Raw genomic sequence first — 13,309 nt, 5'->3', positions numbered from 1 at the left:
ATATTGTTTTTTGCTTTTTTTTGCACTTTGTCTATCTTGTAAATTTGTATTTTATTATTTTTATTATGTGTCTTGTCTTGTCGCTGTCACTCTGTTGCACTGTGGAGCTTCTGTCACTAAAACAAATTCCTAGTATGTGTAAACATACCTGGCAATAAAGCTCTTTCTGATTCTGATTCTGAATAACTTTTCAAAACTTTGAGCTATTTATACCTGTTGCAGGTTAACAGGTTAAAGGGATAGTTCACCCAAAAATGAACGCGTTTTTGACCTCACTAACCGGAAGCTGAACGAAGTTGGACATAGTGGTGTATTAGAGGTAAAAAATGATATAAATACTGTTTGGTTTCTCGCACAAACCGATCGTTTCGTGTCTTAGGACATCAATGTGCCGTCACGAGCCACAGGGTTTAATTTGGATTTGTCTAAGCAAGTTTTATTTACTGTTATAGTTGAAGTTCCCATCCACTGCTATTATTTGACTGACAGACGGCAACGGTTGGAGTTAAAAATCATAATTTGCGTTCGACTAAAGAAACAAGGTCACCTACATCTTGGATGCACTGGGGGTAAGCAGATAAACATCAAATTTTCATTTTTGGGTGAACTATCCCTTTAAGGTCTTTATTATTGTCATATTATTGTCCTCCTGGCGAAGGACACAATAGAGACGGTCCCTCCAGCCAATATGAAGTCAGGGTTCTACAGCCCCTACTTCATTGTACCCAAGAAAGGCAGTTGGTTACGGCCAACCTTGGATCTGTGAGTCTTGAATCGGTCCCTTCACAGGCTGCCGTTCAAGATGCTCCCCAAGATTGGTTTGCAGCCATTAACTTGAAGGACTTGTACTTTCATGTCTCGATTCTGCCTCAACACTAGACCCTTTCTACGGTTTGTGTTCGAGGGTCGATGGTGTTCGTCAGTGTTGGCCCCACTGAAACAGTTTCAGATGCTCCTGGGGCATGTGACATCCGCAGCCGCGCTGCTCGGATTGCTTCATATGAGGCTGCTTCAGCACTGGCTTCACGGCCGAGCCCCGAGATGGGTGTGGCAACGTGGCACGTTCCGTGAGGTCATCACAACGAGCTGCCGTCATACCCTCACTCAGTGGTTGGACCCTTCATTCATGCGGACAGTGTCCCAGGCATGCTGTGATCTCAACAGATGCTTCCACCACCAGGTGGGGAGCCACGTACAACAGGCTTGCATGGAGACTCCATCCCCAGGTGGTCCAGCTGATTTGACAGCGTTTTGGAGCCGCACAGATCTGTTTGCCTCTCCGGACACAGCCTATTGCCAGTTGTCAGCTTGCAACATCACTCCCGCCCTCTGGGCCGGATACGTGCGTCCATTGCTCCAGCGAGTTCCCCGTCTGGTGAACCCTATAGAGTTCCCCCACCACCCCCTGCGGCTCGGACATTGCGGAGTGTCTATTGCTAGGTCAAGCGCTCGTTACTCGCCTGTGCTTGACTGGGTGCCATATGTTGTGACCCCTACGGAGCTCCCATTTGTGTATTTCTCCACGGTAACCACCTTACGGTGAACCCGTGTCTTTCCCTTGGCAGAGTCTGCTCTGGTCTCCGCAGCGTTCCCCCCAGGCACGCTTTCCCAGTGTTATCCCAGTCTTACTGAATGGGTCATGTGGAACAGCAGTAGACTCTCTCAGTGTAAGTTCACTCCCTTCTCTGTGCTGAGGTGCGCCGGGTTGCTGAAGTTTATGCTGGGTTCTGGAAGGGGTCAGTAACTGTGGCGTTTTCTAACCTGCTAGAAAAGCTCTTCAGTTTCCCGGTGTTCATTGAGTTCTTCAGCTTCAGCTGGCATGCTCAAATGCAATGCAAAACATTAAAAGCTATGATTGGGACTGTCGTATACATAACATTATAATTGTATACACTATTGCTTTATTCTCTTCAGCTTTAGCGCATGCAACTCAAACAACAATGTTATTTGAAAATATTAGGCATGCACTGATGTATCGTCACCGATATTTATCGGTCGATTTTTGCTCCGTTTACAACCATCAACATATCGGCTGTAGCAGGAAAAAGGCCGATATAGCAAACAGATGGTTTATAAATTAACTGCGTGAAAGAACTGAGCTTTATAATAATGAGGCTATATGAAGCTATAATGAGCTTCATAATTGTAGGACTGCTGTCTGCGCTTTAATGTTAATCAAATAAAAGATCACACACTATTCTTGACTAAATAACTTTTGTATCATAAATGTAGCGGACCCCTTCCAAATGATGACCAAACCTTTACTGATATTTTATAAAGTTTATCGCTTCCGTTTTCACTCTAAACAAATCGCCACAAAAGCTAAACATTTCAGAGCACAAGAAATGCACATTAAACACTCTCTCTCTCTCTCCATTGCATTATCATCAATATACAGCAAATTACTCAAAACACTTATTACAACTAACAATTAACAAATACATACAGATCATATGCCTTTTGGGGGGATGCTTAATAAACAGACTTTAAATCTCCAAATAACTCTGAAGAACTGCGTGCTCTCCTAAGACTGTAAACGAGAACACCCGTCAAAATAAGAGTCCTGTCTTAGTAAAGGAGATCTCATATTTAAACTTACAAAAATATTAAAATGTATACAAAAACAAATTAAAAGATTAATCACAATAAAGTCTGTTGCAATAAAGGATTAATATGTATTTAATTTATACAGTGAAGAATATACAGTGCTATTTTACATTTGTTTATATTACATTAGCTTTCCTGTAGCTCAGTGGTTAGAGCATGGCACTAGCAATGCCAAGGTCATGGGTGCGATCCCAGGGATTGCACATACTCGGATACAAATGTATAGTATAATGCAATGTAAGTCGCTTTGGATATTTGTGTTCATGTTAGTTCACAATGCAGGGTTAGTTCACCCAAAAATGAAAATTATGTCATTAATGACTCACCCTCATTTCATTCCAAACCCGTAAGACCGCGTTCATCTTCGGATCACAGTTTAAGCTATTTTAGATTTAGTCCGAGAGCTTTCTGCCCCTCCATTTAAAATGTATGTACGGTATACTGTCCATGTCCAGATAGGTAATAAAAACATCATCAAAGTAGTCCATGTGACATCAGTGAGTTAGTTAGAATTTTTTGAAGCATTGAAAATACATTTTGGTCCAGAAATAACAAAAACTATGACTTTATTCAGCATTGTATTCTCTTCCGGGTCTGTTGTCAATCCGCGTTCACAAGCTTGTGACAGCAGTTGCTGCTGTGTAGGAGCTTCTTCCATTGCTCTTAGTTCTTTGTCCGTGTATTCGGGTTCAAATAAATATGGCTGAGCAAAAAAATGCAAGTCTTCCTCTGTGTCGAAATCCTTAAACATATTTGCAAAGGTTGTTTTGTTTACAGCGTGCGTCTCCCTCAGACTGTAAATGAAGCTCAGGCGCACCAGATAACACGTCAGCAGCGTCTTACGTCAGCAGCGTCACTGCGGAGTCGTGAACACGGATTGACAACAGACTTGGAAGAGAAGACAATGCTGAATAAAGTCATAGTTTTTGTTATTTTTGGACCAAAATGTATTTTCGATGCTTCAAAAATTTTTAACTAACCCACTGATGTCACATGGACTACTTTGATGATGTTATTATTACCTTTCTGGACATGGACAGTATACCATACATACATTTTCAATGGAGGGACAGAAAGCTCTCAGACTACATCTAAAATATCTTAAACTGTGTTCCGAAGATGAACTGAGGTCTTACGGGTTTGGAACAACATGAGGGTGAGTCATCAATGACATAATTTTCATTTTTGGGTGAACTAACCCTTTAACAGATACAAGTCTGGATCTTAAAAATCTTAGAAAATGTTGAGCAACATTAAGATTAATAAATCCTGTAGAAATATTGTTCATTCATTGTTGATGTTAATTAATACTAACAAAATGAAACTTTATTGTTTTACTAATTTTTTTTATGTAAAGAAAGTTGGCCATAGGAGTGTAAAATTATTTTTAAAAGTTAGGGTATCTTACACTGATTCAAACTAGGCTACTGTATTGTATATGTTTCATTTATGTTGAAGTGTTTGGGACATTGCTTTTAAGGGTGAGCCTTTTCTTTGTAAGGTTCTCAAAGTATATCAAAATTTGGATTTAGATTTGTTGGCCAATATATCGGTTATCGGGTTTAAAATGTAAAGAATTATCAGTTATCAGTATCGGCCAAAATTGTTGTATAGGTGCATCTCTAAATAAAACAATGCAAATATTATAAAATGTGACATTAAAAAAATTAGTGACTTTTACACTTTTTAAAGTAAGTGTCCAACAGCAACACCCACAGGTCAAGTTACAGCAGGAGGCTTGATTTAATTGTCTTCATGGTCTTCATTGATTTAAAACAGAACCCCTAAAGCATTCGCTGGGTTTAGTAGGGGGTAGTTGAGAATGAATAGGGAAACGTCATGTGAGAGTCACATTGCGCTTTGATTGGATATGATCGGTTATGATTGGATATGATTGGTTCCAGTGATAAATCCCGCCTCTTGTTTTTGTGCGCATTCTCATTGGCCTGAATGAAGATGATGGCATTAATGGGAAGACAAATTTAAAAGTAAGTAAACAATTTATTTCACGTCAAAACAAAATCAAACTTCAAATGGCCTGAAAACATGATGATTGCATCTGCTGCTACAATAAACAAAAGAAATTTAAAAAATGTTTAAAAATGAAAGAAAAAAAACAACAGTTTCCAGCAAGCAGAACTAGTGTGATTATGGGAACTGTAGACTAAATGACACACTATATGCCTGCTGTAGTTCTTTAGTAAGATGTTCATTATAGATTTTAGTTACTTTCTTTTCTCTTTCTGTCTTCAGTCTGAGTGAATGCAGTATTAAAGAGAAACAGTGTCTCATCCTGACTTCAGCTCTGAAATCAAACCCATTACACCTGAGAGAGCTGGACCTCAGTGTGAATGAACTAAAAAACACAGCAGTGAAGCATTTATGTGACGGACTGAAGGATTCACGCTGTAAACTGGAGAGACTGAGGTCAGTAATATTCACATATAAGAAAGAAAAAAAGTGTTTTTATATTGAATGAAACAAAATAAAGAGTTTGTTTTTCTCATTTATTCTAATGTAGGTTAAGATATTGTGATTTGACAGATGAAGGTTGTTCTACTCTTACTTCAACTCTGAAATCAAACCCATCACACCTGAGAGAGCTGAACCTAAGCAGGAATGAACTAGGAGACTCTGGAGTGAAAAACCTCAGTGATCTCCTTATGAACCCACAATGCAAGCTGGAGAAACTACAGTTAGTATCATTGTACTGTACAGCTGTTACAGTGTGATTACAGTTTATTGTTTAGTTTATTTTAAGGCAACTGGATTCAAGTCACATAATTTATAGGACTGCACCTTCTGGCACTTCTCCATCTGAAGAAAGATTCAGAAATACTATTAGTTAACAGTAGGGCTGCCATAGGCTAAAGATTTTTCTGGTCGAATAGTAGTAGTACATTTTAAGCGATTAATCGACTAATTGCGCATTTATTAATACACCACATAACTCATAATAAAGAGCCTTTAATTCCTTCATATCTCAAGTTGTCTGGCGGACATCTCGACATGGATGAAAGAACATCATCTGCAGCTTAACCTGGCAAAGACTTTCCTGCAAATCCGACTCTAAAGGATGATTTCAGCATCCAGCTAGGTACTTCCTTAATTATTTCATCAAAGTCGGCCAGATATCTTGGAGTAATCCTTGATGACCAACTGACCCTTCAAAGACCACATTGCAAAGACCACTTGGTCATGCAGATTTGCACAATACAACATCAGGAAAATCAGACCCTTTCTAACAGAACATGCAACACAACTTCTTGTCCAGGCCCTGGTAATTTCTAGGCTTGATTACTGCAATGCTCTTCTGGCTGGATTGCCATCATGCACAATCAAGCCTCTACAAATGATTCAGAACGCTGCAGCACGTCTTGTCTTTAACGAGCCCAAAAGAGCCCACGTCACGCCTCTCTTCATCTCTCTGCACTGGCTACCACTTGCTGCTCACATCAAATTCAAGGCATTGACGCTTGCTTACAGATCTACTACAGGCTCAGCACCCTCCTACTTCCGCTCACTCTTACGAGTCTACACTCCTACCAGAAACCTGCGCTCATTAAAGGAGCAAAGGCTTGTGGTAGCATCACAGAGAGGCACAAAATCACTCTCCAGAACATTCTCGTTCACTGTCCCTTGCTGGTGGAATGATCTTCCTGCCTTCATCCGGAATGCAGAATCCCTGGCAATATTCAAAAGACAGCTGAAAACTCATCTCTTTCGTGAGCACTTGTCCTCATCCTAAACAAAGAAAAAACATCCTATACCTATCCTTTCACTTCCTTTTATCCCTCTCTGTTGTAGATTATAATACTCTGAAAACTGCCTAAAACTTGTATTGTGAGCACTTCTTGTGTTTACTTGCCTCGTCATGACGACTTGCTTGTTGTATTCCTCACTTGTAAGTCGCTTTGGATAAAAGCATCTGCCAAATGAATAAATGTAAAATGTAAATGTACATAGCCTTAAAGGAGCATTCAAGTACACACATAAAGCTTGCCACAGCACACAGGCAAAAGTAGTGATTATGAATGTGTCAAGGAAAAAAATCAAGGAGACAACTGTAACATTTTAATAATTAATTGATAAACTAATGTTTTCTGTATTTTCGGCTACAGTGATGAAGTTGACGATGTCATCTCTAAAGTAGTAAACGCCCCTTTAATTGTTTCATTTAAAAGTAGACATTTTTCTTTCTATAGATATATTTTTCATGTCTTTAAGGCAAGTTTACATAGAGTTTCAGGGTTTTTCCCCCTGTTTTCTGTGTTAAATATAGCCACATAGGCTTGGGAGTACTTTGGAAAACCGTTATCACTTAACACAGTGATACACTTAACACTTAACATCAACAAATGCAACTTGAATCTCTCTTACACAAGGAGAAATCTATACATCAGTTTTAGGCAGAAATGCTGCAGAGTTCTGGGCCTGAGTTAATCTCAGATGGTCTTAAAGACAGTGGAAATGTGTACTGTGGTCAGATGAGCCCACGTTTTAGCCTGTTTTTGGAAAACAATGGACATTGAGTTCTCAGTCCCAAAGATGAAAGGGACCATCCAGCAAACATCTGTCATGGTATGGGGGTGCAGCAGTGTAAATGTCTAGATTACTAATGGAACCCCGTTCCCTGAAGGAAGGAATGGAGATGTTACATCAGTGATTGAGGAATTCATGATGATCTTACCTGAGAGCCCTATCACCTTGGTGTGTTAACAGAATCAGCCAATGGACATTGGCGAGTGAGATTTGCATTGCTAACCATGCCCAATGCTGTAGGTCTATAGGAAGCAAGCAGAACCCCCCCACTAACACTGGCAAAGCATGCCTGATCCAACTGGAAAGGGAAGACCTTAGGAAAGACCGTAGGGAGGTAACAGGAGGAGATGCACATGCTGACTCGCCAGAGGGCAGTAATACATATGGAAGGTCCCTGCAGAGGATCCAACCTAAGCAGGTTGAAGAAAGCACCAACAGGGTTGGGAAATACATGGGCTTGCCAACCGGGGAGCCATACCATAGAGCAATACACATATGGGATTACCCTAGGGGAATCACAAAATATAGGCAACTTGCCTAGCACAGAGGCTGACCAGCGGGCATACACACCAGTTACAGACTTGGCTTCAGATGGCTCCGCCACATCTGTCTGCTGGAGCTGCTGGATGAACTCCAATAAGGTTTGCCAGAGGAGAACTCACCTGAGGAACAATTAGCACACATATCCCATCCTAGGAGAGGAATGGCGCTGCAACCGACACCGAGCCAGCCTTCCTGTAACATCAGCTGTTTGTAGACAACACATGGGAGAAACAGGCTCGACTCTGAGAATCACCCAGTCTGCAGCTTTGCAAATGTCTGCCAATGAGGCACCGTGTGCCAATGCCCAGGAGGAGGCAACGCTCCAAGTGGTGTGAGCCCTCACCCCAAGGGGGCACGGCTCACTATGGGCCAACCTCTACTTAGAAACAACCTTTCCCTTCTGCTAGCCTCCATAACAGACAAAGAGCTAATCTGAGGTCCTTAAACTTTGTGTGTGGTCCAGATAAAGATGTAGAGCATGCACAGGGCACATAGATGCAAGAGCTGGGTCTGCCTCCTCCAGGGTCAGTGCTTGCAAGTTCACCTCCTGATCCCTGAAAGGAGTGGTGGGAACTTTGGGCACATATCCAGGCCGGGGTCTCAGAATTACGTGTGAGTCATTCGGCCCAAACTCAAGGCATGTTTAGTTGACCAAAAATGCTTGCAGGTCCCCGACCCTCTTAATGGAAGTGAGCACTGTCAGGATTGCTGTCTTAAGAGACAGGATCTTAATCTCAACTGACTGAAAGGGCTCAAAGGGAGCTCTCTGTAGAGCCGTTAAGACCTGAGAGAGGAGGATTCAACCTTGGGAACCTGATTATCAGATGGTGTTTTACACGGACTTACATTTTACTGAGTCGTGATGTGCAGTGATAGTAGCAACATACACTTTCAGGGTGGAGGGAGAAAGCTTTCACTCCAACCCTTCTTGCAGAAAAGAAAGAATAACTCTGATCAGGCATTCAAGAAGGTGTTCCTTATGGGAAGAGCACCATTCAACGAACAGGCACCACTTAAAAGCGTAAGCTTGCCTAGCTAAAATGATATTGTGATAGTGTCTTCCAATGCTGGGAGTAGATCACTTAAGCCATCCAGGTTCCAGAGGTCTGGACGTGCCATTTGGTGTCCCGTCTCTGAGAAAGAAGGTTCTTTCCCTCAGGGGAATCCACCAGGGATGGGCTGGCCAACTGAGGAGTTGAGAACTAGATCGGGGGATAGCTTGGGCGATCCCACCTCTAGCAAGGTAATGGAGTCTCAATCTCAGCATCGAGATGGTCAACTTCCCTCAGTGGGTACATGACTCATCCACGAACGCTACCTCAGCATGCTTACGACCCAGACATGAGAGGCAATGATCGTGACTGTCAGCCGGGAAGATTGCCTGCACAGCGTTCAGAGAAGGGCTCTTTCCATAGGCGCCGATTTATGTTTCTGCCGGTGGGTGCCCAGTGCTCCACATCACCCCCCCATTACATCCATATTATATTCATAATATATTATACATAAATCCGCAACCAGTTTTTGTGTTCCCTGATGGTCTCGTGGTAGAATTTTTGTTGATGGAGTCAGAGGTACAGCCGTGCTCTAATTATCAGTAGTTTAAATCTGCCCTCATATTCTTTTTCCTCATAGAGTTCAAAGAAGTTCATTAATGTTTGCATATCAAGAGCAGGGACATGTTTGTGTGCATTTTGTTAGTGATTTCCCTGGAAAGAAGAGTCGAGCGATAGATTGACACGAATGTCTCAAGACTTACACAAGCCACAACGTTCCTCAGCATGATTTAAAAAACAACACGTTTCAGCAGTATTTCACTTCTTATTTAACTCAAATCAAAGTCAACTGGATGTTTTATTTGCATTTATATCTGTGCAGCAAGATGACGATTTCGACCCAAAAGCACATTCTTTTCACAAGTGTTGTTACGAGTCATGCTCTCGCTGATATCTGATGCAAGGAGAGTTTGAGCGTGCGCATGTATCTGAGTGAAAGCAAAGCCATTTGTGCTTGCGCATCACTTGGAAGCGCTCTCGACATTTGCCATTAAAATATCGCCATAGAAACGGTCTTAAATAAACTATAAAAAAGGGTGAAGATCGTGTCTGAAAGCTCCAATTAATTTTTTTATTGGTTAAAATCAATGGAGAATATCCCGTATTTTTCCGTGGGTGCTCGACCATTTCCATGGGTGCTCCAGCCCCCGAGCATGGTCCCCATGGGATTGGTGCCTATGGCTCTTTCTGTGCAGAGATTCTTTCAAGGACAATTACCACTGACGCACTATTATACCAACACTGATACTCATAGTGACTGACTGAATGGGAAAAGCATGTGTACATGGAGGCATATACTGGGATTGTACAAAGCATATACTGCCATCAAGAGAACATCTTTCCTGGGAAGCAAGATAATGCCAGGCCTCATTCTGCACATTGATTGATTGATTGATTTACTTTATTAATCCGCAAAGGGGAAATTCAATTGTCACAGCAGCACAACATACTACAATAAATACATTATATAAAATAAAAAATAAATATAGAAAATAAAAAAACTGCCCCCAAAAAACCCTACCAAGCACAACATATCAAACTCAAGTCATGATCACAATTGATTAAATAATCTCACAGCAGTTGGGAGAAAAGACCTTCTGTAACGCTCTTTAGAGCAACGTGTATAAATAAATCTGTTACTAAATGAACTGCACATAGCCTGTGTTACGTTACACAGGAGGTCGGAGACGCAAGTAAAGTTTACGATATTTATTGAGACAACCAGAGAAGTGAACAGGTGAGTATTTCAGATGAAGTTTCCAGACAGAGCATATAGAGATAGTGATACTTGACTTGATCTTCACACCAGGTTCGATGAAGGCAGAGAGACGTGGAACAGAGGAGGTTACCAGACAGAGGATATATCAAGACAGGATTACTGTACTTGATCTTCACACCAGATTCAACGATCACCAGGAGACTTGGAACAGAGACTGCACAGAGACACTCACAGAGGACTGGAGAACACCGAGGATCTAGGAGATACACTGGAGACAGGTAAGGAGTCCGTAAGGTAAGCATTCAGGTTAGTATGCATTAACGAGACCGGACAATGACTGAGTGACTGTGAGTGTCTTTTATGGTGTTGTTGATTGGACTGGTGATGAGTGTCAGGTGCGTGTGATCAGTACTCTGGTGAGGGAGTGCGACGTGATTGGCTGGGTGCAGAGCCTGGTGTGTCTGTGACATTCCCCGAGGTGGTCAGCCTCTGCCTCTTGGAGCTGGTCTGTTGGGATGTCTGGCATGGAAGTCTTCCAAAAGACTCAGATCCAGGATGTCAACTTTAGGTACCCATGATCTCTCTCCGTATCCTTCCCAGTCGACGAGGTATTCTGGATGGCCACCACGACGATGGGAGTCCAGGATTTCCTTGACCAGATATGCTGCTCCGTCCTCCACAATGATCAGAAGGGGGAGTTCTTCTGCATCACCAGGCTCTGTGGAGGGAAGAACAGACGGGTGGTAAGGTTTTAGTAGAGATACATGGAATGTGGGGTGAATTCTGACCTCAGGAGGGAGTTGTAGCTGGTAAGTGACAGGATTAATTTGCCTGAGGATGGTGTAGGGGCCAATGACTCAGCTTCTTGCAGGGAAGGCGCATCCGTATGTCTCTAGTGGATAACCAGACCTTATCTCCAGGCTGATATACAGGCGCTTGAGACCGGCAAAGATCCGCTGTAAGCCTGCGTCTTCTGAGGGATCGCTGGAGTTGAAGGTGCACTGAGTCCCAGACCCTCTCGCTCTCCCGGAACCAGTAATCCACTGCCGGGATATCTGATGGTTCCCCATCCCAGGGGAACAGTGGGGGCTGATAGCCGAGCATGCACTGGAAAGGGGTAAGTCCAGTGGTGGATTGATGGAAGGAGTTCTGGGCGTACTCGGCCCAGCCCAGGAACTGGTTCCAGGAGTTCTGGTAGCCATGACAGAAGGTACGCAGGAAACGGCCAATCTCCTGTATCTTCCTCTCCGTCTGCCTGTTCGTCTGAGGGTGGTATCCAGATGAGAGGCTAATGGTCACATCTAGGAGCTTAAAGAAGGCCTTCCAGACGTGAGAGGTGAACTGTGGGCCACGGTCAGATACTATGTCTTCAGGTAATCCCAAGTATCTGAATACATGGTTGAACAGGAGTTCGTCAGTGGTCAGAGCTGTGGGAAGTCCTGGGAGTGGAATCAGACGACATGACTTGGAGAATCCGTCTACTACGACCATTATGCAGGTATGTCCATCAGAAGCTGGGAGATCAGTAACAAAGTCAACTCCTAGATGTGACCACAGGCGAGTTGGAACAGGCAGAGGTTGTAGTTTCCCGGAGGGAAGATGACGAGGGCTCTTGGACATGGCACATTCCTTGCACCCATTAACGTACCTCCTGACATCCGATGCCATGTTGGGCCACCAGAAGTGCTGTTTGAGCAGCGAGAGGGTTTCATTGACCCTAGCCCTCAAGGTTATGATTATCAACACAATCCTCGACAGAAAGGAAAAGGGGGAGGTGTTGCTGTAATTTATAGTAATATTTACAGTATTTACAGAAGTCTTAATAAGTCAAATATAATTCCTTCGAAGTGATGGTGCTTTACGTAACATTATGTAAGTTGACATTTGTGTTGGCTACTGTATACAGGCCACCAGGGCACAATACAGACTTTATCAAAGAGATTGCCGATTTTCTATCAGAATTGGTACTAGCTGCAGATAAAGTCCTTGTTGTTGGTGATTTTAATATCCATGTAGATAATAAAAAAGACTCATTAGGATTGGCATTTACAGACATTCTAAACTCTATTGGTGTTAGACAACATGTGTCGGGACCCACTCATTGTCGTAATCATACTTCAGATTTAATATTGTCACATGGAATCGATATTGATGCCGTTGAAATTCTGCAGCAGAGCGACGACATCTCAGATCATTATCTAGTCTCATGTATATTACATTTAGTGAAAGCGGCTAAACTGCCTCCCTGCCATAAATATGGTAGAACCATCACTTCCACCACTAAAGATTGCTTTATAAATAATCTTCCTGATCAGTTTCATCGCCTTAGCATACCAGACAGCTTAGAAGACCTCGATATTGCAAAAGAAACTATTGACTCTCTCTTTTCCAGCACATTAGACTCAGTTGCTCCTTTACGTTTAAAAAAGATTAAGGAAATTAATCCAACACCATGGTACAATGAGCACACTCGGGCCCTAAAAACAGCAGTTAGAAAAATGGAGCGCAGCTGGAAGAAAACAAAACTAGAAGTATTTCGCATTTCGTGGAGAGAGAAAATGACTGAATACAGAAAGGCCTTAAAAACTGCTAGATCTGCCTATTTTTCAAAACTTTTAGAAGAAAATAAACATAACCCTAGGTATTTATTTGATACAGTGGCTAAATTAACAAGAAATAAAGCTTCAACTTCTGATGTTTCCAAAGAGCACAGCAGTAATGACTTTATGAACTTCTTTCTTAAATTATAACCATGCAACCGTCTACTACAGTCTTGTGTCAGACAGTGCATTGTAGTGTCCCTAAAGAAAAATTCAATTCATTTACTGCTTTAGGAGAGGAAGAA

General features: G+C 42.3%; 1 protein-coding gene across 1 annotated transcript in view; it reads left to right on the top strand.

Annotated features, from left to right (window-relative positions):
• Nucleotides 1-13,309, top strand: part of LOC137019234 (NACHT, LRR and PYD domains-containing protein 12-like) — a 92,962-nt gene that overhangs the window by 66,486 nt on the left and 13,167 nt on the right. The window contains exons 15-16 of the mRNA XM_067384484.1: nt 4,861-5,034; nt 5,129-5,302. Coding sequence (XP_067240585.1) covers nt 4,861-5,034; nt 5,129-5,302 — 348 coding nt within the window. The remainder of the gene's footprint in view (nt 1-4,860; nt 5,035-5,128; nt 5,303-13,309) is intronic.

This window comes from Chanodichthys erythropterus, chromosome 1 (assembly GCF_024489055.1).
Source record: "Chanodichthys erythropterus isolate Z2021 chromosome 1, ASM2448905v1, whole genome shotgun sequence".
NCBI classification, from domain to species: Eukaryota; Metazoa; Chordata; class Actinopteri; order Cypriniformes; family Xenocyprididae; genus Chanodichthys; species Chanodichthys erythropterus.
Note: the sequence above shows the minus strand (reverse complement) of the source record. Positions and strands in the feature narration are given on the sequence as shown.